Source organism: Amphibalanus amphitrite, unplaced genomic scaffold (genome assembly GCF_019059575.1).
Source record: "Amphibalanus amphitrite isolate SeventyFive unplaced genomic scaffold, NRLGWU_Aamphi_draft 000856F_arrow, whole genome shotgun sequence".
NCBI classification, from domain to species: Eukaryota; Metazoa; Arthropoda; class Thecostraca; order Balanomorpha; family Balanidae; genus Amphibalanus; species Amphibalanus amphitrite.
The window spans coordinates 88,706-113,864 of NW_024882350.1; the positions used below are offsets into that span (position 1 = coordinate 88,706).

General features: G+C 52.1%; 2 protein-coding genes across 2 annotated transcripts in view; one reads left to right on the plus strand and one right to left on the minus strand.

The window, feature by feature from the left end:
• Nucleotides 1-1,952: 1,952 nt before the first annotated feature.
• LOC122367188 (cAMP-dependent protein kinase catalytic subunit 1-like) overlaps nt 1,953-25,159 on the plus strand; it is a 51,469-nt gene continuing 28,262 nt past the window's right edge. Inside the window, exons 1-3 of the mRNA XM_043340081.1 lie at nt 1,953-2,156; nt 5,773-5,834; nt 8,728-8,856. Of these exons, the coding sequence (XP_043196016.1) occupies nt 2,111-2,156; nt 5,773-5,834; nt 8,728-8,856 (237 nt within the window). The 5' untranslated portion in view covers nt 1,953-2,110. The remainder of the gene's footprint in view (nt 2,157-5,772; nt 5,835-8,727; nt 8,857-25,159) is intronic.
• Nucleotides 21,801-23,162, minus strand: LOC122367187. Its single transcript, XM_043340080.1, has 2 exons — nt 22,413-23,162; nt 21,801-22,340 (listed from the first exon to the last, which is right to left on the minus strand). Exons 1-2 carry the CDS (start codon nt 23,082-23,084, stop codon nt 22,326-22,328), a joined length of 687 nt encoding a protein of 228 aa, XP_043196015.1. The 5' UTR covers nt 23,085-23,162; the 3' UTR covers nt 21,801-22,325.

Consider the following 25,159-nt stretch of genomic DNA (forward strand, 5'->3'; position numbering starts at 1 on the left):
GAGTTGCGGACTTAAGTTGCGCAATGCCCAGCTCTGGAGTTTTCCAGCTGTGTTATAATTCAATTTGATATCCAGTTTTTAGGACCCGTTTATTTTGTTTTCATAGTAACGTCTTTTGCGGTTTAGTTTTTTTTTTCTCGAGATGTGGTAAATTGGCAATAAGCATGATCTGGCAACCTGACGCAGCCTGAGACAATGAAAATATTTTCGTACATTCGTGAGTAATTTCTCTGTTAAAACAGAAAATTTGTCTCAACAATTTCAACAATTGATTTTTGACATTGAACGCTGCTGTACTGATAAACACGTTGCCTTCAAATAGCGTGATCTTTATAAACGTCGTTTGCTTGAGTCTATAAATATTTATGGTGGTTAGTGCTTATGGCAGTCGTGCCACAATTAGGGACTTGTAAGTCAATGGAGGCACTCTACTCGATGCATTATTCATCTTTGCTTTAATGAGCAATTTGCTTTAACGCTGCTAACTAAGAGTAATGGGTAATATTGGGTACTTAATCGCAGACTAACAATCACATATCATAATGGACTGATAATAGCCGAGGTAAACCAGTTCATAACGGTGGTGAGTTGAGGTAATCACTATTTACGTCCGCAGGATAACGATTTAGCGCCTGATATCACTCGCCATATTTGGTTTGTCCGGGTTTCTATCCCCATTTGGAGGCACACATTCGCACTGATTTCCTGCATCAACACGGATCTACGAATCGTTGGCAAGGACCCATCACACCAGAAAGGTTATCCTGAAACCGGAATCCTCGTACATCGATCTTTGGAGGTTTGGACCTTGGCTGTATTTACGAGTACAGTTACCAAAGATTGTGCCGTTAGAAATACGTGACAATAACTCCCCAAGGGCTTAGCAAGCTGTGTTTGAACGTTTTAATATTGCAGTAAACGGCTTCACTATCGAATGTTGCTTTTGTGACGCCTACCATCTATATCGATCCTTGTAAAATCTTCAGCATTGCCTGTTTTATTTACAAACTAATCTCATCAGTAAGCGTGCGGGCCGCCGCACAATATTGGGCCCTCCGGCACAGCATAAATGCAGGCGCTGACAACTAGTGACATCTATGGAGGGTTTTGTAACTACAGCTTCCAGCGGCACTCCCGAGAAGACGAGCTAGCGAAAGTCATCGTAAAGTTGACATGAGATCCTTGAACTCAGATTTGAACTTCAGAGAAGATTTTGACCTTGGCCAGCGTGTTTGGTGTTCAGTTTTCAGCAAGCATCCATGTGACAAAAATTTAGGAACTGATTTGGAGCGTGTTCAGTGAAATCCCCCTGAATGCGTTTACTGTCTTTTGGCCCTTCTGCATTTTAGAATCATGGTTGTTTCACCGTTTGGCAATATCAAGTGCATTGTGCAAGTGCATTGATGTCATAATCTGTATCACCCATTGGTTTCTGTCCAGCTCTCGATAAAAGTCCCGTTGCTTAGATGAAGCATCTGCCATCTAGCAGCCGCCTTCGGAACTAAAGCCTCGCTGAGCGCTCACCTGGCCGGGCCTGGCCGACTCCGCTGACTAAGGTGACTTTTATTCCCAAATGCAATACGGCAAGACGTTGAGAATCTGCCAGCAGGATTATGGCTTTTCGTGGAATCATCTCGAAATTATTTGTGGTCTGATCATGATGTCATAGTCATAGTCACACTGAGAGATGATAAGCAAATTGTCACCGCCCTCTACCTCAAAGCTCATCCCTTCCAATGACGACTGGCGACTCCAAACAAACACCTGTAGGTACTGGCAGATAAACAACACCTCTTTCCGCTGCAGCGGCCGCCCTGTCTCCGCCACCCGCCGGTGCCGGTTTCGCGCCGTGTCGCCGCGTTTCCACGAGTGCCGAGCGGTGCCGGCGTCGCCAAGGTCGCGGCGGTGTTCATCCGCGCCGGCTGGCGGCGGCGGCGGCGGCAGTCGCTCAGTGGGCCTCGTCGGTGCCGTGTGTCGTGTGGGGGTACCGCTGGTCGGTGGCTGTGGCTCGCGCGGACATGGGGTAACGATGTGGGCGGTGCAGCCAGTCTAGAGTGCGCGGCTCAGTGCAGGTGTCCCCGAGGGGCTGGTTTTGGTGGACGGTACCGAGATGGGTAACACTGCGACCTCGAAGAAGGGCGACGCGTCGGAAAACGGTAGGGGCTCGCAGAGAGGAGGTGGTATCAATAGGGGATGGCAAGAGCATTCGTGCTTTATAGCTGTACTTACTTGTATGTCTGTTATGTTGTTTACTTCCGGGCTTTGTTCGCTCTTCCCATAGGTGCAGTAACTGAGTTATCAGTGTCCAATGTTTGTGTGCTTCTGTCGAAATAGCGTGTACCTATTACCTATAGCGTTTATTTTGCTTATCTCTGTTAGTTGGTAACTTTTGCTGTAGTTCGAGCGTAATGGTCCCGTCCAGTCCAGTGATCTCCCTCTTTACCTTATTCGCTTCCTTTTTGTTTGCTTTTGCCTCAGTTATAGTGTGCATACAGCTCACAACATTGATATTGCTGAGGTCACAGGGTATGTCGCATCATCAGCAAACATGACCAGGACTCCAAAAGGGTCCGGACCGGAGCTGTGTTGTGTCGATGGCTCTGCAGAATCCAATATCCGGGTCGCTAGTGACCTTGGACCCTGTCAGTCATTCTATTCAGTGAGCTCTGAATGTATTGTGTCATAGCATTGTGAATGCAAAATATTGCAGATCTCTTCATCTTCTTCGTTGTGCACTGTGCACTCAGCACTGGGCAGCTGAGGTTGCATATGTGAAAAGTTAGAGTCCATTTTTTAATGAGACCCTGCTGCTGTGATTGAAATTACCTACCTGCAAACTCAATAAGTCATTTTGAAAAACAACCAAAGACAAATATCAGGATAGAGTTCCATGAAACGGGGATCCGATTCCGGATATTCGTTTTTGTTGAATGTGAATTCGCCATGCGCCGTCGTAACAGATGGCACATCCTTACTGGTCAGGCTGCCCGCTGATTGAACTGCAATCTGCATCGCTCTCGATGCATTATCAAGGCCTCGGATAGCATCTCCTTCAAAAGAGCCGAGGCACTGGAAGAACTCACGTGTAGTAGGTACTTGTGAGCGAACTTGGGCCCGTCTGTTGCCTGTTTACCTGTGCTGTTGGCCAACATTGCTCGATAACTGAAGTAGGTACTCACCAAGTACCGATACGGCTCTAAGAATCTGTCAGAGGCCGGGATGATATCATAGATATTAGGTAGTTTCCTGCTGACCGCCTCGCCAGGGCGGCTTGTTCGTATTTCGGCGATCTTATTCAGGTGGGGAAGGACTCGAGACGTCCTATCACTGCCTGCGGCTATCAGCAGTTGATTGGCTCAGCTAACTTGGGCGCTTGAGACGCTTTCGATCGCAATGTTCATTGCTATCGGTTCCATGCCCATTGTCCATGACACAAACACAAGCTATTACGCAAGTTCTGCTAACCGCTCAGTGGGTGCCTGGGTCTGAACGGCAGGTCGCTTCACCGATCTATCGATTAATTCTATAGGTAGGGGAGAGTGGGGTAATTTGGCCGCTTTTTTTAGAAAACGATATAACTTAAAATTGACGACACATTTCTGCATTTTCTCAACGCTGGCAGGTGTCGTATTCATTTTACTTTACTGGACAGTGAACTTGAAATGATAGAGTAATTATTACTTATATTGAAATTGTGACGTATTACAAAGGTCTGCAAGGCGGCCAAATTGCCCCACTAGCAGGGTTATTTGGCCGGGGGTGTGGGGCAATTTGGCCGGTGTTAGTTTGCGGTCGGGATTTTCTGTTATATTGCGAGTCAGCTTCAGATCCAGCAATGACGTGTGTCCTATGACTCATTTGCCGCATTTTGGAGGTTGACTCAGGGGTCACAGGGGTCAAAATAGTCAAATTAGCGGCTCTAGATGCGAAGACAGTTTTTTACGAATAACTTTTGAAGTAATCAAGCTAGGCCAAAACTTCGAGTACCATCGTAATTCTCTCGTCAGTCCGCATCGAAAGATATATGTGTTGACCTTGAGAAGTCAAGGTCAAAGGTTGACCACAGGCCACGTTGCAAATGGTCGCTTGACCTCAAGGTCACGTGATTTCAAGGTCATCATGCATATCATTCGATGCGCCTTGGCGAGCTGAACAGAATGAGACCATTTGTGCGGCTGTATCATTTTTATGTAAGGATTTATTAGCAAAAAACGTTTGGTAACTTTTGATGACGTCACATGCTCTTACAGTTGACCAATCGGAAGTAAGGCATCAAAGTAGTCAAAGTTGGTCATGAATCATGTCATTTATGGTACAATTGACCATGAAAACTCCGCCGTCCCAGCATATAGACCATGAGCGCACCGGCCAAGTTGCCCCGCTAGTCCCGGCCAAATTACCCCATATTGTCATTCTGAAAATTTTTGTCTATAAAGTCATCACGGCTATACGGAATTAAATAAAATTGCTCTTGGAACCGCTGAACACCCCCAAGAATGGCGCTATAATGTCTGAATTCGTTTTTAGCCCAAGAACTACATGTTATACAACTTTGTAAACAGAAGTAAAAGTTACAGAAGTATTTTCTAATGAAATTAACGTCTTATTAATTTTGAATAAAACTACGAGGGGCAAAGTTTTGACATTTGTCCTCCAGTTATTTCTACCCATGACAAATGAATAGAGACTAGAGCTATTTCACTCACTTTTATTAGACAGCGTACAGGTGGGGGCGGCCAATTTACACCACCGGCCAAATTACCCCACTCTCCCCTATGCAACTCAACAACGCTCTTCAAAAGGAGTTACTCCTGACTCTTCATTAGGGATTTTGAGTAATAGACTTAAAAAGACGGATTTTTCAAAATCATCGAGTGAACATGCTTCCTTTTGTTGCAAGAAAGGTCAGCTGAAAGTCAGACTGACTTTACCATTAATCCCCTGAATGGTCGTAATGTAAGGAAATGCAAAGGTAGTGATGTAACCAGCTCGTGTCCAATATGTTTTCTATCGATATTGCGATTAGGCTAACATTTTTTTATAAAAGAGCACTAAAGCTATTTATGGCTAGGTCTATATGATTCTGTATTTGTTCCTCTTTAACCCGTCAATAAGGTAAATACGAGCCCGGCCAGGCACGACCGCCACAGACCGCCATCTAAACGCGCACGGCCGGCACTGACCGCAATTTGACACGTAACCATGACGTGCCCAGCGCGCTGTCGTGGCCGCCTCCGGGCTCTCGTCACGTCCCTCCAAAGGTTACCGGATGTCAGTCGGCCTAGCCGCTGCCGGGGGGCCTGTTAGCTGGCCCAATACACTCGGCCATTTGGAGTGTTTGCCCTGCTACAGCTGTGTCTTGGAGAGTGTTCCAGGGGATTTTTTTTTTTGTGCCGCGGGTCTGTTTGCGGCGTGTGCTGAGCTAAAGAAGTGTGGGAGGGGATGGTGGGTAGACCGAGGAGTGGGGGAGGGTAGAGCCACCTCACCCCTCCGTCTGCAGGGTTAAATGGACGTCAGATTGTCTCAATGAGGTATGAGTAGCGGCTGACATGGGGTGCGCTGGCCGGTGGGTGAAGTGTGAACACGGCTGGCGGGTGGTATAACGTCCGACAGGCCACAGGACCACGCCGTGACTCGGGAATCATTTTATGATGTTCTAGACGGCTAGTTCGACTCTTGCCCGCAGCAAATAAAGTTGTCGTATATTGTTATTCAATGAGTTTAGGCATTCATCGACCAATTTCACTAATGCATGCCTTTCTCTGTTTTCAGTCAAGGAATTCCTAGAGAAGGCTAAGGAAGATTTCGAAGAAAAATGGAAAAACCCTTCCAAGGTAAGCATCTTCGACGAGCTTGGCAGGTACTGTAACAGACAGACCTATCACAGTGTCACTGTCTTGCATGGTTGACTCTGCAAGTGTTTGTGATGCCATCAATACGCCGTGTTTGACAGACAACATGCTCTTAGCCATCAGTTGTTGTCTGCAGTCGGAGTCCCGTTATGAACAGGACTGGATGAGCTAATTTATGATGTTGTGCTGTGGGGACCCGGTGGGTCATGTGAGTTGGCCGTGCGTTGTGCCCTGTCTGAAGCTAACGGTGTGCACGGTCCTGTTGTATTGCGTCACCTGCTGCCGCTTCAGCTGTGACTTATCCGTCTGAGAGAACGTCTTGAAGTAGTCGTGTAACTTGTGAAACGTTCACGTTTTGGTGAACTGTGCCAAGCATGACTTAAAATATGGTTTTATGGACATTGTTTCATTTTATCAGTTGATCCTGCCTCCTATGATATGTATTCATCATGTTTCGTCCGTTTAGGACTTATACGATCATCGTTTGATAAAGAAACGACAGAAAATATGTTGTTTAGGTACCGATATGCTAGCTGATACACCTGTTGATGTAGGTGCGGCTGTGGGGGCGAATACTGAATACGCTGTGTGGATACGCGTGCTGTAATTTACTTAGGTGTGTCGCTGGCTGGGAGTTAAGCGTGCATTATCTACATGAGTGCGCCCGCGGCTGTGCGTGATCCATCTGGTATGTTTATTGTTAGCTGTTTCCTCCAGCTGTGCATTCTTTGTGCGTCGCCGTGGAACAAGGATGGTGATGGGTAGGGCGGATGGGGGTGGAGGCGGTGAGTTAGTTAATCGGTCTAAGGGTGGTGAACTTGGTGACGGCTTTGAAGGGGGGTTATGGGTGGTGATGACTGACCAGGAGAGGTAGGACGAGACTTCCGGTGGATATGTGAGGTGGGATGCCGTGGTGTGATGATGGGGCGCTGAGGTGGTCTCCCCCACCAGGAAGGGAGGTGGGGCGGGGCGGAGGGCAGCGGGGTGGTGGGAGCGCGCCAGCTGGCCCGCCGCCGCCGGGACACCGGAGTCGACCGTCGGCGGCCGCCGGTACACCTGTGTGACACCAGCCCCCTCCCACCGCCCCCCGTCGCTGTCAACACGGGCCGGCGGCGTCAACATCAGCACACAGTGCCCTCCCCCGCGTCCCCCAGGGGCAGGGTTAACGACCGACGGCGTCAACACAGCCACTAGACACAGCTCACCGGACCGCCGGCAACCGTAACACACGCTCACCGGCAGACGAGGTGTCACACCTCGCCTCACACTCAACAATCAACATAAGCCGTCCAGCAACCCAAATGGCACCTTTCCGGGCTCAATATAACATGTATGCTAACATATAGACGCTCACACCGGGCGCTATCTCCGCGGTCCGCTCCATTAGGCAGGCCGGCGCTCATTGTCTGATGGCCCCCGCGCCGGGCGGTGACGCCGTACTGTCGGACCGCGCCGGTACGGGCCCGGCCTGCCGCGGGCCTGTGTGGTTTTGTTTATTTTTACGAGTCTGAGATACCCAGACGACGCTCTGCTATGTCCCGACGCCCAGCATTCGTTGATTGCTCCGCTGAAGAGTCGTTTTATTGCATCAACGCCGCGTGGCTCCGTTAGCGTAAATTGCACCGCGTGTTTTCAGTGACGGTTTGTTAGTATTCGGGCTGTTTTCTACTCAATGGCTGCTCTGTTGATATCATCAAGGTTATGCCAAGTGGAATGCACTTAAGCCGGTAATTGGACAATCGCGTGTTACGCTGTGAAAGTATCCGTTCACTGTGCATTACTTTAATTCTAGTGATTCGGATTTGTTTGACACACTAGCTTCTGTTCTGATTACATAGAGTTGGTCTTATGGTTAACTTGCTCCACCGCGAGCTCAATTCATATTGCTAAACTACCCCAATTTTGCTGAGGTATAACACCTAAACTGACGTCAATGCCTACCGGAATTGACGAGTCATTGGCTTGTTTAACTCTTTGTTACCCAGCTGCATCGGTGCACAACGTGGACTTGCTATCGAAACTGACAGTTGCACCCAAGTGCTATTTTGAGGACATAAGCTGGATGTCGTGTGTGATAGAAGACACGCTGTATGTATCATGTGATACATTTGTGACGGGGTGCCCAATTGTGCGATGCATTAAAGACATGCGCTGGGTTTCCTATCATGTGCGTTGTGAATTGTGATACATCGGAAACGTACGCTGTGTATCACAAAGAACATGCACCGGGTATCATCGGGGAGATATGTTTGATATCGTGCCAGATTGTCTGTCCCGCGGACTCCGAGACGTTTCCGAAGGCCCCCGTCTCAGTGTAACGTGTTGGTCGGTGCGTCTGTCCTGTGCTTTGTATATCGTCCTCGGCCGTAGGTCATTGGGAACGGCGAGATTTACATTGGGCTTCATGTATCGGTGTGTAGGTTCATGTGTAGGTTGTGCGTGTCACGTGAAACGTGTTCACTACACGTGTCTGTCGGATGTGTTTGTGGATGCGCGTGTTATCGTCAGCAGGTGAACGGTCGTGACCTTCCTGGGATGGCGAATGGTGATGACTGCCAGTGACCGAGCCTGATGGTTACCCGCCAAGTCCCTGGGCTATCCTGCTGTTCTAAGGGGTCCCTGGTCACGCTCGTCAGTCTGATCACCTCTCAGGGTTTGGGACGAGCCTTGCCGCATAGATTTCAGCCGCGTATACGTCACGCCCCGCCTCTTCTACTCTCCTTTGCTCGCTCCTTCTATCATTCACTCTGCAGTAACGTCTCGGCTGCTGTCCCCCCTCGGCATAAGTAAATCGTGGTATATCCAAATGTAGTGCCCACACGGTTGTGCACACCGGCGAATAGAAATGACCCTGGTCGGTATGTTTATCCCTCAGAACACCGCGGCACTCGAGGACTTCGACCTGCTGAAGACCCTGGGCACCGGATCGTTCGGCAGAGTGATGCTGGTGCAGCACAAAGCCGGCAAGGACTACTTCGCCATGAAGATCCTAGACAAACAGAAGGTGAGTGAGGGAGGCGATGTGGCTCCATCGGGTTGGTCGTTGCCACACTACCTGGGGTCTAGGGGCTCTTCGAATGAAAGCCAGCCAGACAATACTAGACCAGACCTCACAAGACCAGCTCAAACCAAACCAGACTGCACAAGAGCAGACCATACCGAGTAAGACCAAACCAGACCAGATCAGACCAGACCACACCGGATTTAAGACCGGAGTTCGGGTTAAAAGTCTCGGGGCTGCCGACCCCACACGACGTCGACATCTCCTGCGCGATCACGCCCGAGATCGTGTCACGGAGCGTTTCACGGTCCGTTGTGCTCTCTTTGTCTTGTATGGACGCTTCGCGTTAGACCGGCACAATCTCGGGTCGCTAGGATCGGACAATGTATCACCAGTGGGTGGGTTTGTCGGATCGGCGCGCGTCGGTCTCTCCAGCTGACCGCGGCGCAAGTCATGGTGTATATTTTAGTAGACTTCTCTCAAAACAAGGCCATTACGTCTGACCCACTTGGGTTTGTTGTGTTGTGCTCCATATCTCTAGGCCACGCGTCCTCTCAGGCTGAGAATTGTGGCTGTTTTGTGGAAGCTCAACGCTAAATTGAACCGTCAATAGTAACTCTAAAAATGTTTAAGCATTGTACTGGTAGAATGTCTCAATGCTTTGCTCGCTGCCGGGTCAGTGCTCGTTTGACGTTACAATGCCTCCTAAGCTGACAAAAGTCCGTGAAACATGCACAAAGTTCTCTGACAAAGACCCACCCGCTGATCGGAAAACTTTGCATGGTAAGCGCGGTATGTTTTCCGGAAATGACTGGTAGCTGTGGCCAGTGGCGCAGCCAGGATTTCGTTTCGGGGGGGTCATCACCTCCAAAACGGGCCCCCTAGTGTGCGGGCCCCCACCCATTTTTCAGAATCTTTCCATATTACATACGCATTCTGCTAAGCGGGCCCCCCTTTAACTACACACGATAACCCTGAGCGAGTTTGAATCGGAAAATTTTGATAGAACGATAGCTCGGTAGTCACCCGGTGTTCAATTTCTACGCGAATTGACCATGGCAGAAATATGTTACTAATGAGGTATGAATACGTATCTTTCGAGGCCAAAATGTGCCCCTTCCCCAATATGCATAGCATATATGCAAACGGAGCTGTTGCCTGCCTCTATCGGACAAGATTTAAGTAGTTCCATGTGCCTGTCCTAAGTCATCTATTGGCTGCTGTAGAAGATTGTGCCTTTAACCTTCTGGGGCATTCCACGTCAAATCGAACAAAAATCGGCTGTTTTGCACCTTACCATCAGCGATTTCATTATAAATTTGTGAGCGAGTTCCTGTGTGGCCCCGGACATTACATTGATGTTTTTTGCACATTCTGACCACAGGTCTTCTAAATATAGGGCATCAAGTTTTTACAAAATGTTGCATCTTTATATTTTTGAACGACCATAACTTTGGTTGTACTTGTTTGATTTGAATGAAATAAACCTTACTGTTTAGGTAATTTCTTAAGCATTTGTTTAGAATTGCACCTACTTAAATATATGACCTTGAAATTTGCTTAACTCTGTTCTTAAGCACAAATATTGAAATAGCAAAAAACACGTCACCTTCGATTTGGCTCATTTTCATATATTTTATTGCCTACCATATTCTTAACAACCTGTGAAAAAATTAGAGTGGGCCATTCATAAGTTTTGAAGAAAATTGCACATATGCAAACGTATGTTAGCACGCGCAGTGGAGGGGGAAGAGCGAATTTCGCCCACCCCTCCTGTTTTTCGCCAATATCTCATAAGATTAATGCGAAATTAATTATGGCTACCTGTCAAGAATTGAATTGGACATCTCATCGTGCAAGCAATAAGAAAATCGGTTCACAACTGTTCTAGTAATAGCGGTGTAAAGTGAACTTCCTGTCGCCGCAGCGACGCGGCGACTCGGCAGCCGGCGCCGACCGCTACGCGCCGCCTGAATTGTAGACTGTGCCGGGACGGAACGGAACGGTTCCGTCTTTACATCGCGCTCCCTACCGCTGATTACGTTCGATTCGCATCAAATTTTGTGAGAAGACTAAGAAATATACAGGCAATCTTATGGTGAAATAATTTTGAAAATCGGTTGGTAAACAATTGAAATATGAACGTGTAAACACAAAATTGTGATTGCTGCGTTTCCCGCATCGGCCGAGCCCGCCTCAGCCGGCGACATGTTACTCTTAGCAGGCCGCTAACTGTCATATTTATTATTGGATTAACTAGAAATTCCCCATACCTACGAAAAAATGTATGTTCTTTCGTATAGTGAAGATCAAAAGACGTGAAGATATCGTTGCGTGATAATGTTTTCGTTGAATTTACTTCATGATGCATTTCCACACGGCTCAAAATTCACCGCAAAATACCGTTTGCCTGAGACACTTTAACTATGGAACGTGAATGCTTGACTACGATGACTATGCATTTCCATTCTCGCAGAGTTTGGGATATCACTAATCAGCAATCATTCATTTCAGAAAGTGTGCACAAGCAAGCATGTCTTGACGCTGTCTTTCAAGGTCACGCGCGGTTGCGTGATGTTGATGCATGAAAACGGCGTTTGCCGCGAAAGTTATGAATGGCCCACTCCAATTTTTTCACAGATGGTTAGGAACATTGTGACGGACATAATATGTAAAAATTATTCAAATCGAAGGTGACGTGTTTTTTGCTATTTAAATTTTTCTGTTTTAATTCAAGGTCAAATGCATTTCAAGGTCACTTCAATCTAATTTTATAATTAAAAATCAAAGCCTTATCAATTGCCTATAAGACCCTGTTAATATCATTTTGATACCAGAAAAGGAACCAGAGTTATAGCCATTTAAAAAATTGATGTGTGGCATTTTTCGCTATATTCGATGACCTATATCTCAGCGATACGTTATCAAATTTCGAAAATATTATACGTAACTCAGTTTTGAACCATGCCCAGTCTGCCTACAAATTTTCAGAAAAATCGAAGGGGATGACGGATTTCGGTGTTTGATTTGACGTGGAATGCCCCTTCTTCATTACGTGAATTCGCTCACAAGAAGTTTTAACCCTCGCCAGCAAGGGGGAGGGGATGATGCAACCCCCTAAGGGTTTTCGCGAATAACTCGCGTAAAAAGCGGCCGATCGCGACAACACTTTCAGTACCCTCGCGTTGATCAGTTTTCCACCTACCCTAGCAATTGCATGACCCTGACTCAAATGACTTTTGACCTGTGACCTACTTTCCGAGACCATGTTTGGGCAGAATCGCGATTCGGCGTATGCCGGCTCGCATTAGCCGCGCGTTTGCAGTCTTTTCGTGGTTTCAAGCGTTCAAACATGTGAGTTGATGCTGCTCCCATGCATTAGGTTGGGTGTCAAGGTCACCTGAAGGTCAGGTCAGGTCATTGACCTATGATGACCTCGGTACTTTTCGAATTATACATGTTTCTAGGCTAGTTTTTGGAGCTGAATCCGAATTTAGCAACCATTTGAACATTCACGAAGTAGTTTTGGTGCCTTCGTAACATGTTACGAAGCTGCTAGAGGCGGCTGACACGTAGGTACTACAAATACCCGGCAGGACCCCTACTGGTTGACCTGACCTGACCCGACCTGACCTAAATGCATAAAGACATCATCTGTGGTCAAAACTAACATGATAACTATTCGTGATCAGCACACCGAAAAACCATATAGCAGCCACACTTAACGACGTTCTAACAGGTCCCGATTTTCCCGATTTTTGGGTCATTGACCTGACCTGGAAGGTCAACCAATGACCAAGAACCTTAAAATTGAGTATCATCGGCTTACTCTCGTCACGGGTAACACGTTCGTTTTTTTCCGCAAAGCTCTAGCTCGATCATGGGCCAAACGCGGGGAGGGGGTCGTACCACCCTCCCCCTTGTGCCGTTGAAGGACGCAAAATGACTGGAATGGCCTGTGCCGGCGAGGGCTAACGCGCTCATATGGGACATGTATTGCCTTGGGCCGGGTTTGTTGTGGTGTGGTGATGTGGTGACGTAGATTCTGTCTGCTATCGAGGTCCCGGCATGGTGTTACTTAGCGCGGGGTACAGGCCAGACCGTTGCGCCTAGTGCGCTGAACTTTGCGCGATTTATATATCAAGGATGGGCAACGTGCCTCTGAGGGTCTCACTCTCAGCTCGATCGGATCGATAGCGAGCACATGGCGTGGCTTAAGAAGTGCAAATTCGCGTCATAGACTTTACAATACGTTTAAATCGGCTTGCAAAATCGTGCGAAAATGGCTAAATTTGCCCGACACTGGCCCGGTCCCCGTGCAGTATCTCGGTAACCGTCGGCCCGATCGGCACAGGGAACACAGTAGGGGAGAGTGGGATAATTTGGCCGGTGGTGTAAATTGGCCGCCCCCACCTGTATGTACGATGTCTAATAAAAGTGAGTGAAATAACTCTAGTCTCAATTCATTTGTCATGGGTAGAAGTAACTGGAGGACAAATGTCAAAACTTTGCCCCTCGTAGTTTTATTCAAAATTAATAAAACGTTAATTTCATTAGAAAATGGTAACTTTTACTTCTGTTTATAAAGTTGTATAACATGTAGTATTTGGGCTAAAAACGAATTCAGACATTATAGCGCCGTTCTTGGGGGTGTTCAGCGGTTCCAAGAGCAATTTTATCTACTTCCGTAGAGCCGCGATGACTTTATAGACAAAAATTTTCAGAATGGCAATATGGGGTAATTTGGCCGGGACTAGCGGGGCAACTTGGCCGGTGCGCTCATGGTCACTATGCTGGGACGGCCGAGTTTTCATGGTCAATTGTACCATAAATGACATGATTCATGACTAACTTTGACTACTTTGATTCTTACTTCCGATTGGTCAACTGTAAGAGCATGTGACGTCATCAAAGGTTACCAAACGTTTTTTGCTAATAAATCCTTACATAAAAATGGTACAGCCGCACAAATGGTCTCATTCGGTTCAGCTCGCCAAGGCGCATCGAATGATATGCATGATGACCTTGAAATCACGTGACCTTGAGGTCAAGCGACCTGATGCAACGTGACCTGAGGTCAAACTTTGACCTTGACTTCTCAAGGTCAACACATGTATCTTTCGATGCGGACTGACGAGAGAATTACGATGGTACTCGAAGTTTTGGCATAGCTTGATTACTTCAAAAGTTATTCGTAAAAAAACTGTGATCGCATCTAGAGCCGCTAATTTGGCTATTTTGACCCCTGTGACCCCTGAGCCAACCTCCAAAATGCGGCAAATGCGTCATAGGACACACGTCATTGCTGAATCTGAAGCTGAATCGCAATATAACAGAAAATCCCAACCGCAAACTAACACCGGCCAAATTGCCCCACACCCCCGGCCAAATAACCCTGCTAGTGGGGCAATTTGGCCGCCTTGCAGACCTTTGTAATACGTCACAATTTCAATATAAGTAATTACTCTATCATTTCAAGTTCACTGTCCAGTAAAGTAAAATGAATGCGACACCTGCCAGCGTTGAGAAAATGCAGAAATGTGTCGTCAATTTTAAGTTATATCGTTTTCTAAAAAAAGCGGCCAAATTACCCCACTCTCCCCTATCGTGTAGAGAATCGAACGGGCTATCGAATGGTGTGCGGTGCAGGGATGGCACGCGCCACGTGCACCCGTAAGGGCACTTTTTTTTAGAAATTTTGTCCGAATGGATGAATGGGTGGCTATGGGCCCGGGTGCCCCGCTAAGCAGAGCTGGTTGCGAATGACACCACGGACCCACCACCCCACCTTGCCCGCGCCCGGGTTCACCGGTGATAATTTGGATCGAAAGTTTAACGTGCCGCATGTAGATAAAGCATTAAGTCCCAAATCTGTCCGAAACGTCAATTTTCCAGCATAAGTGGGGTCCGGGCCCTATCCACACGGGGGACGGGCCCTATCCACAAGGGGGCCGGGCCTTATCCACACGGGGGCGCGGGTCCTATCCACACGGGGGCCCGGGCCACGTCCACCTGGGGCTCCGGGCCCCGTTCAACCGGGGTTCCGGGCCCCGTCCACCAGGGGGCCCGGGTCCCATCAATCCGGGGGCCCGAGGACCACCCGGGGGTCCGGGCCCCGCCCACCCGGGGTCCGGGGCCCGTTCTCTCGGGGGCCCGGGCCCGTTCTCCGGGAGGCCCGGGCCCGTTCTCCTGGGGGTCCGGACCCAATCACCCAGGGGGTCCGGGCCCGTTCTCCCAGGGGCCCGAGCCAGTTCTCCCGGGGCCCGGGCCCCATCCAACCGGGGGTCCGGGCCCCGTCCACCCGGGGCCCGTTCTCCCGGGGCCCGGACCCATCCACGGGGGGCCAGGGCCCGTTCTCCCAGGGGCCCGGGCCAGTTCTCCCGGGGGCCCGGGTCCCATCCAATCGGGGGTCCGGGCCCCGTCCACCCGGGGACCGGGGCCCGTTCTCCTGGGGGCCCGGCCCCATCCACGGGGGGCCCGGGCCCCATCCACCCAGGGGCCCGAGCCAGTTCTCCCGGGGGCCCGGGCCCCATCCAACCGGGGTCCGGGCCCCGTCCACCCGGGGCCCGTTCTCCCGGGGCCCGGACCCATCCACGGGGGCCAGGGCCCGTTCTCCCAGGGACCCGGGCCCGTTCTCCCGGGGGCCCGGGCCCGTTCTCCCGGGGGCCCGGGCCAGTTCTCCCGGGGCCCGGGCCCCATCCAATCGGGGGTCCGGGCCCCGTCCACCCGGGGACCGGGGCCCGTTCTCCTGGGAGCCCGGCCTCATCCACGGGGGGCCCGGGCCCGTTCTCCCAGGGGGCCCAGGCCAGTTCTCTCGTCCGGTTAGATTAGGACCTCTCTCTCCTCCCTCCCTCCCTCTCTCTCTTTCTCTCTCTCTCTCTCTCTCTCTCTCTCTCTCTCTCTCTCTCTCTCTCTCTCTCTCTCTCTCTCTCTCTCTTTCTCTCTCTCTCTATCTCTCTCGAGCGGGCCCCTGACAGAAATTTCGGGGGGGTCAGCTGACCCTCTGACCCCCCCCTGGCTGCGCCACTGGCTGTGGCCCGCCGGACCGGCGCGGCGTCTGGAAGGCCTGCAGCCCTCTCTGTGTGTAGTGGCCGCCGGTTTCTGCCGTGCCCGGCCATTGACAGCGGGCCGTGAGCCGCGGCTTACGAGTGGCAGAGCCGACACAATGCCGTCTCCCTTGGTACCCTGCAGACAACTCCTGTTCACCGAGTGCCGGTAAAGTCCCCAGCCCTTCACTCCGTCGGCGCTTCTTGTTCAAAGGCGCAGAGCTGTCTCGCCGCCATTGTCCGCGTTGGGAGCATCCCTGCACATAAGTTGAAAAAGACGATGAAGCATCTGAGTTTTGTTTGGAGAGGCATGATAGCTTACCGTCTCAACAAAACGATATATGTGACAAAGCCAGTTTCTTATGCATAATCAATTAGTCAATTCCTTAGAAAATGTAAACGACACCGATGATGTCTTTAAAGGAGATGGGTTAATTTGGAGAATGTCAGTAGTTGATACTGTCGTAACGCTCGATATTGGCAACTTTAATCCCCTGATCTCTTTCTTAGTGCAGGAATATCCGGACCATACAATTTTGAAATATCACGAGTCACGCCGCTTATTATAGCTTATTAACTCCTGACATAAAAAGTGTTCATCATCTATGCATGTCAATATTCCGAAGGAGTGCTCTCTATATGCTATGGGAGCACGCCATTGACTGTGATGTTGAGTCAGATACCTGATAAAAAACATTGAAGCAATGACTAGTTCGGCGCCTGCTATAGGACCGTCTGCTGGCTGAGACCAGCTGACAGCTGGCGTCGTTTCCTCCACGGAACAATGTCTGAAACGCTCCATCGCTGACGACTCTGAGCACCACTTGTGTCGGTCGGGGTGCCGCCGGCGGCTCTGACCGAACAACTGTGCAGTCTGGCCGGCGCGCCGGCTGCCGCCGGCCCCTGATTTATGTGCGGCCGTAATGTACGCCGTCGGCGCCGCCGAGCCGTCGGGGTGTGCTCCGCCGCCTCTGCCGGCCCGGCTGTCCACTAAACCGCTGATGGGGGCCGTATACAGCAGTGGTGGTGTGGCAGCATCGACACCGACCGCCTATCATCGGCCGCGGGCCGGCTCCACTGAGTCAGCATCAGCTCCCCTGCCACCGCCCAGCTCACCCACCCCCGTCCCAGCCCGGCGGACTGGCTATTTCTGGTGAGGTGTGCTGCCGGCACCTCCGAACCACCCTGACCCCGTGCGGACGATCTAAACTGAGCTTTACCGCTCTGCCGGCGCGCCGGCCGCCGTGAACTCGCTGGGAAAGAGTTCAACAACTTGCTCGGCCGCGCCGCGCCGCAGTTGGATATTGTGTAGACGCTGCGGTCCGGATCGCTGCACCGTCGCCGCGCTGCTGCATCTTCCCCCCCCCCCCCGCCCATCGCCCACCGCCCACCGTCTGATCAACCCTACCGCCCATCTGCCCCCCATCGGTCACTACCCCTACCCGGCCCACTACCCCCATGGCCCACTGCCGCCCACTGGGTCCGGGAGGTGTCTGCTGAATCATCTCTGACAAACTATCTGTGCCAACTGAAAGGTCATGATGGTTACTGTCTACGTAGGCTGGGGTTATATTGAAATATTTATGTGTGGATTGCTTCCGATAAGTAATTGGTGTGACGTATGGACTGCGCTCTGATCTGTTCAGTGTCGTGCTCTTCGAGTTCAGTGTGCTCTTCACATCAGAGGTGCCAAAGCCGATCGGGACCGCTTGGACGGACTTTCGAACGTATACCTACAGGGAACCTCGGTTCGCTGTGTGTCGCTACAGTCTACGTCCCGTCGGCCCGCTATGACCCACTATGGTATATGAAGGCCAGCCGAGGCCGACTCGGTGGGGCGTGACTCCGCCACCCCCAGTTCCCCGCCTTCCTCGTCGCCCGGCACCCTACTGGCCACCCTCAGCCGGCAGCGGGGGTATTTCGGGCCCCGTGCCCGCCGCTCGGCGCACTCGTGTGCTGTTTGCTTGTGTTGGGCGGCGACCGCGGTCGATTTCTGGGTATGACCTTCGCCTCCCCTATACTGCGGACCGCTGAAGGTTGCTGCTGACCCGAGCTGGTCGAGCGTCTCACTTGCCCCTCTTGCGCTCTTCCTCGACGCTCTGAGCTTTGACACTTATCCGTGGCATCACTGCAATGTCAGCGCCGTGACCTTTCGCGGGCTCGTTAGCTCGGGTAAAGGTAAATTATAAACACGGCGCGTGCTGTTGCCTCTCACCGGTCGACGTGTTGACGCGTCTGCGAAAACAGCGCGCCCGCTACGAAAACAGCCGTGTCATTTATCACGCCGGTGTGGTTGGTGCTCGTTTCTCGCCCGTGTCGGTTGCTGCAGTGCTGGCTGCCACGCTAGTCATGTGACTGGGCGGGGCGGGGTAGGTAACAGGAGAGGTCCCGGGCAGCGGTTTGACCTAAAGCGATACTCCAGTCAGCTGGGCCAGTGAACAGGCTCGTTAGGACTTGTTAAGTGTTCAGTCAGTGAAGTTGTGTTGCGGCGTCATAGGCTGGCTTAGGTTTATTAGTACGAAAATGTCAACAGCCTCGCTAGTGAATTAGCAACACAAGTGGCATGCGGGGATCCAGAGGATGACTGTACAATCAAATGCCACCCTTCAGGACTTTTCAGGCGCCTTATTGATGATTCACGCTCCTTGCTCGCACCGTTCTGCTTATGTGACATTCCGGAGGCATTTGGAGCTTACGTAAACTGAAACTGTTCCGTTCAGTCGCAGCTCTAACCGTAAATCTGGGTCCTCTCCATATCAGTTAGCCACCGAATAACAAACTGTGGCCTAGCTTTTTCCCGGGCTGAGGCGTTCGCTTCAAATGCCAGCAGCGAAATGGAAAACAGGCCGGTTGGCCTGAAATACATCTTGCGGATCGGGCTCGGAAAACAACAGATCCCGTTTCAGCCGGCGCGCCAGTATGTATGTCTGTTTTGCAATGGCCCGCCGGCGTGTGGTCGGGAGCGCCGCTGCCCGGCCCTCGCCGCTCGCCGAGGCCGCCCAATAGTCCCGAGTAGTGGTGTCAATCGGTGTAGTAATGCAAAAAGTCCAGTACACTCAGATGCCTCTATTCACACCCGTACCCGCTCGTGTCCCGGAGCGCACTGCCCGGCTTCACCACATTAGCCTAGATCATACCTCTGTACACGTCATATCACGTCATATCACGTCATTCTGAACCCTAGACAAAGGCTGATCAATTTCTCCCTCCGCCGACTCACCGTCGCCATAAGACCCTGGCTCGCAATACGACGCGCACCATCATCGCTCGAACCACGCAATGACTAAGACACAGACTACACCTCACCCTGATCCTCAAGATCATCACTTCCGCTGCTGCTGTTTAACGCATCAATCGGCACCACGTGGCCGAAGAAGTCAGGCGGCCGCCGATTACGCTGACCTCGGCGCACCACCCTTTCGCCGCTGTCGCTCTCAGACCGGCCGCATTCACCACCCGCATCATCAGCCTCCTCCACCGGGCGCCCCGGCGCGCCATCGCCCTCATAACCGAATGTCATGACGATCGGGGACCCGGCACGGTCCTCCTCCGCTTCCTGTAGGCCCCCGCTGCCCCGGTCGGGGGTCCGAGGGCCTGCTGCTGGTCCCCCGGTGTCACCGCAGTGGCGGAGGTCTCTGATGTGCCAAGGCACGCCGCCCACTTCAACCACCTGCGGCGACACCACGCCAGACACCGTTCCTCGAACCGACCGCTCGGTGCAGCGGGTGCCCGGCCGCCTCACCCACACGGCGTCCCCCACCTGGAAGTCGCCCTCCCGCCGGGCTGGCGGCCGTCCTATCACGGCCTCCTCGGACGCTCCGGCGGTAGCTCTTTGTCTCACGGCGTCCCTCACAGGGTAGCGGTAGATGCCGTTGGCGGGCGCCTCAGCCGCCGTCCCGCCGTCACGGGGCGTGATATTGTACAGGTGCACGGCCTCTCCGATGCCACACTTCTTCCGCGCCGCGATCACTTTGACACTGCGGTGGTTCCGCTCCACGATGGAGTTCCCGCTGGGGCGATGCACTGCGCGGAAACGCAGCAGCACTCCCCAGCGGGCAGCGAAAGCGGCGAACTGACGACTGCGGAAAGCGGTGTCGTTGTCCGCCAGAAGCTCAGCCGGTGCGCCTCGCTCCGCGAACACTTGTTCGAGTTCACTCGTGACTGTCGCCGCGTCCGACCGCCGCAGCAGCCTCCACACACAAAACCGTGACGGGCCACAGTCTATCACCGACAAGTAGGACTGACCACCGTAGTGCGTGACATCGATGGCCAGCCGGTCCCACGTCCCCTCCACAGCCAGCGACCCGTGCCTCCAGGTCACCGGCGCCGGGTCAACCGCGCGGCAGACGTCACAGGCCGTCACCACTTCCCTGACCACTTTCCGGGAAATCGACGATGACACATCCCGACGCGCGAAATACAGCGTTCGTCGGACACCCGGGTGACCCGCCCTGACATGTACGTCAGTGACGGCCTGTCGGAAGTCCACGGTAACGGCGCCGCCGCCGTCTCCCACTTCCGATCCAACCACTGCCGCTGCTGCCACTGGCTGTCCATCGCTCGGCCGCTGGTCCGCTGGCTGCGAGTCCTGACGCAACCACAGGGACGGCACTCGGGTCAGCGTGTCCGAACGGTTCTGAGACGAGCGGACTAGAGACACGGTGAGAGAAATGCCCAGCTCTGCGACCAGCTGCCTGATGACGTCGACCCGCCGGCGGATAAGCATCTCTCCATGTGCCTTGGTTCGCAGTCTCGCGCGCCCGCTCAGAGCGTCGCTGACCCACCGGTGAACAGTGGCGGAGTCCGTCTTCAGCTCGATGGTCTTCATGTCCCACGCCAGGGCCAGGTTGATGCCCCGCACGGCGGCGTCGAGCTCCGCCATGTTGATGTGGGTGGCCTCGTCCCGGCGGAGCCAGCACGCGTCCTCGATGACGTCACCTCCCTCGCTCTCCAGCACGACGCCGGCGGCTATCGAGCTGGCGTCCGTCCACAGTACGGCGCGGTGCCCAGTCACGCACCACTGCCCACGGGCCGGGTCCTCGCTCGCCAGTCGCTCAGCCACGTGCTTCAGCTGTTCCCGCAGGGCCGCGTCGTGTGTGACGTCATCCCACCCGCGTGTGAGAGAGTTGACACGACGCTTCAGCCACGCTGTCGCTGGTCTCAGCCAACCGCAGACCGGCAGGTGCGCCACGATACGACCACACCATGAAAACACGGAGCGCCGCGTCATTGCCGCGGGCGGTGAGCCGACTGGGTTGTCACGCCTCCAGGCCAGCCCACCCCCGACTGGCTCCACACGCAGTCCCAGCAGCCGCGCTCCGTCCGCAGCCCGCTCCGGCGGCTTACACTGGAGCTCATAGCTCGCGAAGTGGGCGATCACGCGCTCCGCGCTCACCACGTCCTCATTGACGCACAGATCGTCGACGTACGGTATGACGGCGCCCTGCATCACTGGGTCCTGTTGCAGCACCGTCCGCACCACCGCCTTCATGATGAGAGGCGCGACGTTGAGCCCGAATCCGACACGGGTAAGAGCGTACCTTTGGCCATCAATCACGACTGTCTGAAACGGCCACAGCCGACGATCGGTCCTGAGCTGCAAGTACGCCCTCTTCAGGTCGACGACGGCGACGTTGGCCCCGTGCCGCCGCCATTTCCTCAGCGTGTCGGCACATACGTCAGCGTCGGCCGTGTGTGCCTCCACATGGCTGTTGAGCTCGCGGCAGTCTAAGACTGGTCGTACTTTAGTCTTGTTCTGCTGTTCAACAGCCATGAGAGGGATCAGCCCGCGCGGCGGCCCGTCCACCGTCTCGTCGTACGGCTCCAGCCAGCCGTTGTCGATCCATGTACGGAGTTCAGCATCAAACTCCTGCCGTGCCTCGGCCGGCACGCTGTACTGGGGGACACCGTTCCTCAGGCACCCTGGCTCCGCCCCGTTCCGCCACTTCCACGCCACCGTCCAGTGTTGACTTTTCGCGTCATAAGTGACCGTGAAGTCTCGCTCTTCCACGGTCAACGCCGGGGGCGTCACGGCGCTGCATCGCGGCGGCACCCCTCCCGGGCCCGGCACGGCCACGTCGGGCCTCTCGCTGGCACCGAACACCACATCGTCCGCCGCCCGCACTGTCACCCCGCCCAGCGCCGCGATGCCGGTCATCCCCACCAGCATATCCACGCCCAGTGGTTTGTCCGGCACTACCACGGCGCTGAGCGTCACCGCGGGCCCGCCGCTCTTCAGCTGAACCGCCACCTCCGTTACTCCGCTGCTTGGCAGCCGGGACCCGTTGACGGCCATTACAGTCACGCCGCACCGTCTCCAGCTCGCGCAGCACGACTCGTGGATGATGGTGCAGCTGCAGCCCGAGTCGATAACAGCCACTCTGCGCTGCCCATTCACCAGCAGCTGCACCGTCGGTAGCGCGCCTCTTACTCTTGGGCTGCCCGAGAGGAGGTTGGCGCAGACACCGCCTCTCCTGACGCGTTTCCCGGCATCCGTTCCGGGCAGCGTGCCGCGGCGTGTCCTGGCTGCTCGCACCGGAAACAGATGATGTCCGCTCTCCTCTCCGCCCGGCAGTCACGAGCGAAGTGACCGGCTCGACCGCAGCGGTAACACCGTGATGACGCCGGCGTGTGGCGGGAACGGGCCGGCGCAGCGGCGGCAGCGGCTGCAGCGACGGCATTCTCTGCCATCAGCGCCCGAGCCCGCTCCACCAGCTCGGCCAGCGTCAGGCTCTCCATGCGGCAGCCGGCCCTCAAGGTATGCCTCGCCGCATCCGGGAGACCGGCCACGAAGCCGCACATCAGCGCCGTGTCGCCGAGCCCGCCGAACAGGGAGGCCAGCCGCCGCAGGTCTGCCAGGTAGACGTCGACGCTCTCGCCGACACGAAGTCTTCTCGCCGTGAACTCCTCGTACGCCTGGAACTTATCCACAGCGAACGCCCGCAGCAGGGCAGCTTTGACGGCAGAGTACTGCAGCTTCTCCTCGGGCTTCAGCTGCTGGTAGACGCTGAAGGCTCCGCCGGTCAACCGCAGGGGGACGACGGTTTGAATGTCGGACACTCCGCGCAGCTGACAGACGAGCTCCGTCTTATCCAGCCACTCTTCCACAGAGGCGTTACCGCCATCGAACTCGGGGATTAGCCGCATGTCCAGCGCCGAACTTGCCACAGCGCTTTCCTGTGACATGGTTGCCGAAATAGCTTGTAGTAATGCAAAAAGTCCAGTACACTCAGATGCCTCTATTCACACCCGTACCCGCTCGTGTCCCGGAGCGCACTGCCCGGCTTCACCACATTAGCCTAGATCATACCTCTGTACACGTCATATCACGTCATATCACGTCATTCTGAACCCTAGACAAAGGCTGATCAATTTCTCCCTCCGCCGACTCACCGTCGCCATAAGACCCTGGCTCGCAATACGACGCGCACCATCATCGCTCGAACCACGCAATGACTAAGACACAGACTACAATCGGTTACCAAAATTTCGGTATACCGATACCGAACCAATACTGATTCGGTATTCGGTATTATATACCAAAAGCATTTGGTATTTTGTCGGTATCATGAAAATCAACTACTGTCATAAAATATTTGAAAGCATTTTTGATAAACCTTCTGAACTCAAATTTGATTTTGCTGAATGACACTGGGTGAAGAAAAATGGCAATCATGACACATTTCTCCCAAATGCATGATCAAAATGCATGTGATGTCCCAACGAATGGGCAAACACATCAACTGTAATATCAAATACAGCAGTCTACCAATGTTAAATGGCAACTTATCAGTGTTAGCAAATTCCAATACCATGAGGATAATTATCCTACAAAGAAAGCCAATGTGCAAGACATAAACATGAATTAATGTTTAACTCACTGTATGCTGGAAAACATCCTTAAACTACCTTTCTCAAAATTTCCAAAGCATTTATTAGCAACAAATTTGACTTTGTTTTGAGGAGTCTGTGATTGATCTTGACCTTGTCTTCCTCTCCATTTTACTGCAATGCAATTACATTATCCAAAACCCTGTTTAATACAGCACTAGCTTCACCATTATCATCTAATATTTAAGGCAGCATTTGTCACTTCATCATCACCCGCATCACCCCACAAATCTTCAACTTCACTCAACTTCAAAAAGCCTTGTAGTGAGCGATGCTGTCATGATCCTGTGGATAATTTATTTTCTTCAATTAGTGTTCTCTTTTCTGCTCTCTCAACAGATACAGATCGCTAGCAATTTAATCATAAGCACTCATAAAATATAATTGGCTTTTGGCTTGACTCGCACACAGCAGTTTCAAAACTGAACACATCTAAAAACATTTCAATGTCGCAGCTGCGCCAGGTTGAGGAACCGATATAGCTCAAAAACTAATTGAAAATAATTGAACAACTATGTTTTTCTGGTACTTCATTTTTCAGCAAAAGTGGCCTACAACTTTCTTGAATTAATTTAAAGATGTCAAAATTTATACAAGGAATTTTGATTTCAGTGGACTTAAGCAAAAAAGAAAAGAAAAACTTTAATTTATACAGTTTAATCATTAATGCAAATGGCCGCCACCTGTAAGGCCGCCATTATGGAAGAGATGACACGTGACGTGTGTCAATGCTTCCGTAAAATTATGGACATTTTACTTAGATTTCATCGCGATATCATTACAGTGGTGTCTGCTATCCATCAGTGCGCCTCGTAAGTAATTATTTATCAAGTCTTGTTGTGTTACACATTTGTTTATGAAGAAAAATTGGCTGCGTCAGTATCGTCACCAATCACCATGCTACTTGGGTTTAACTGTAGGTATCATTGTCATGGGCTTTGTTTACATTAATGTTGTAGCCAGCCCAAGGTGTAGCCCATCATTGTCAATTGGGTCACCACTTTTGGATCTTGATAACACACTCGAAATGAATGACTTGAATTGAAAGAAGGTTTGATGGTTCAGGCATGGACAAGATTCAGGGTTCAAGTTATTTTCCTAACACCTCATGCAGTTGACTTGAATCCACATTCCAGTAAAATAACTGACCTGAATATTTGTTAATAGTTACAAAATAAGTTATAAATGTTTTTTTTTTGCAATGCAAATAATTAAGAGATTGCCTGATTTGTTTTTGTTACCTTATTTCAAAGTATTAGGTACCTTTCAAGGCTTATCATCTGTCTTGAGAAAGTTTGAAGCATTTGTTTGATAATTCCCTGATTTCGGTATCTAGTCGGTATTTCCCCCTGTTTCTGAAAATCGGTTCG

What these genes read in the sequence shown, in the direction of transcription:
- LOC122367187 (XM_043340080.1), bottom strand. Translation starts at nt 23,084, where the DNA reads ATGTCACAGGAAAGCGCTGTGGCAAGTTCGGCGCTGGACATGCGGCTA.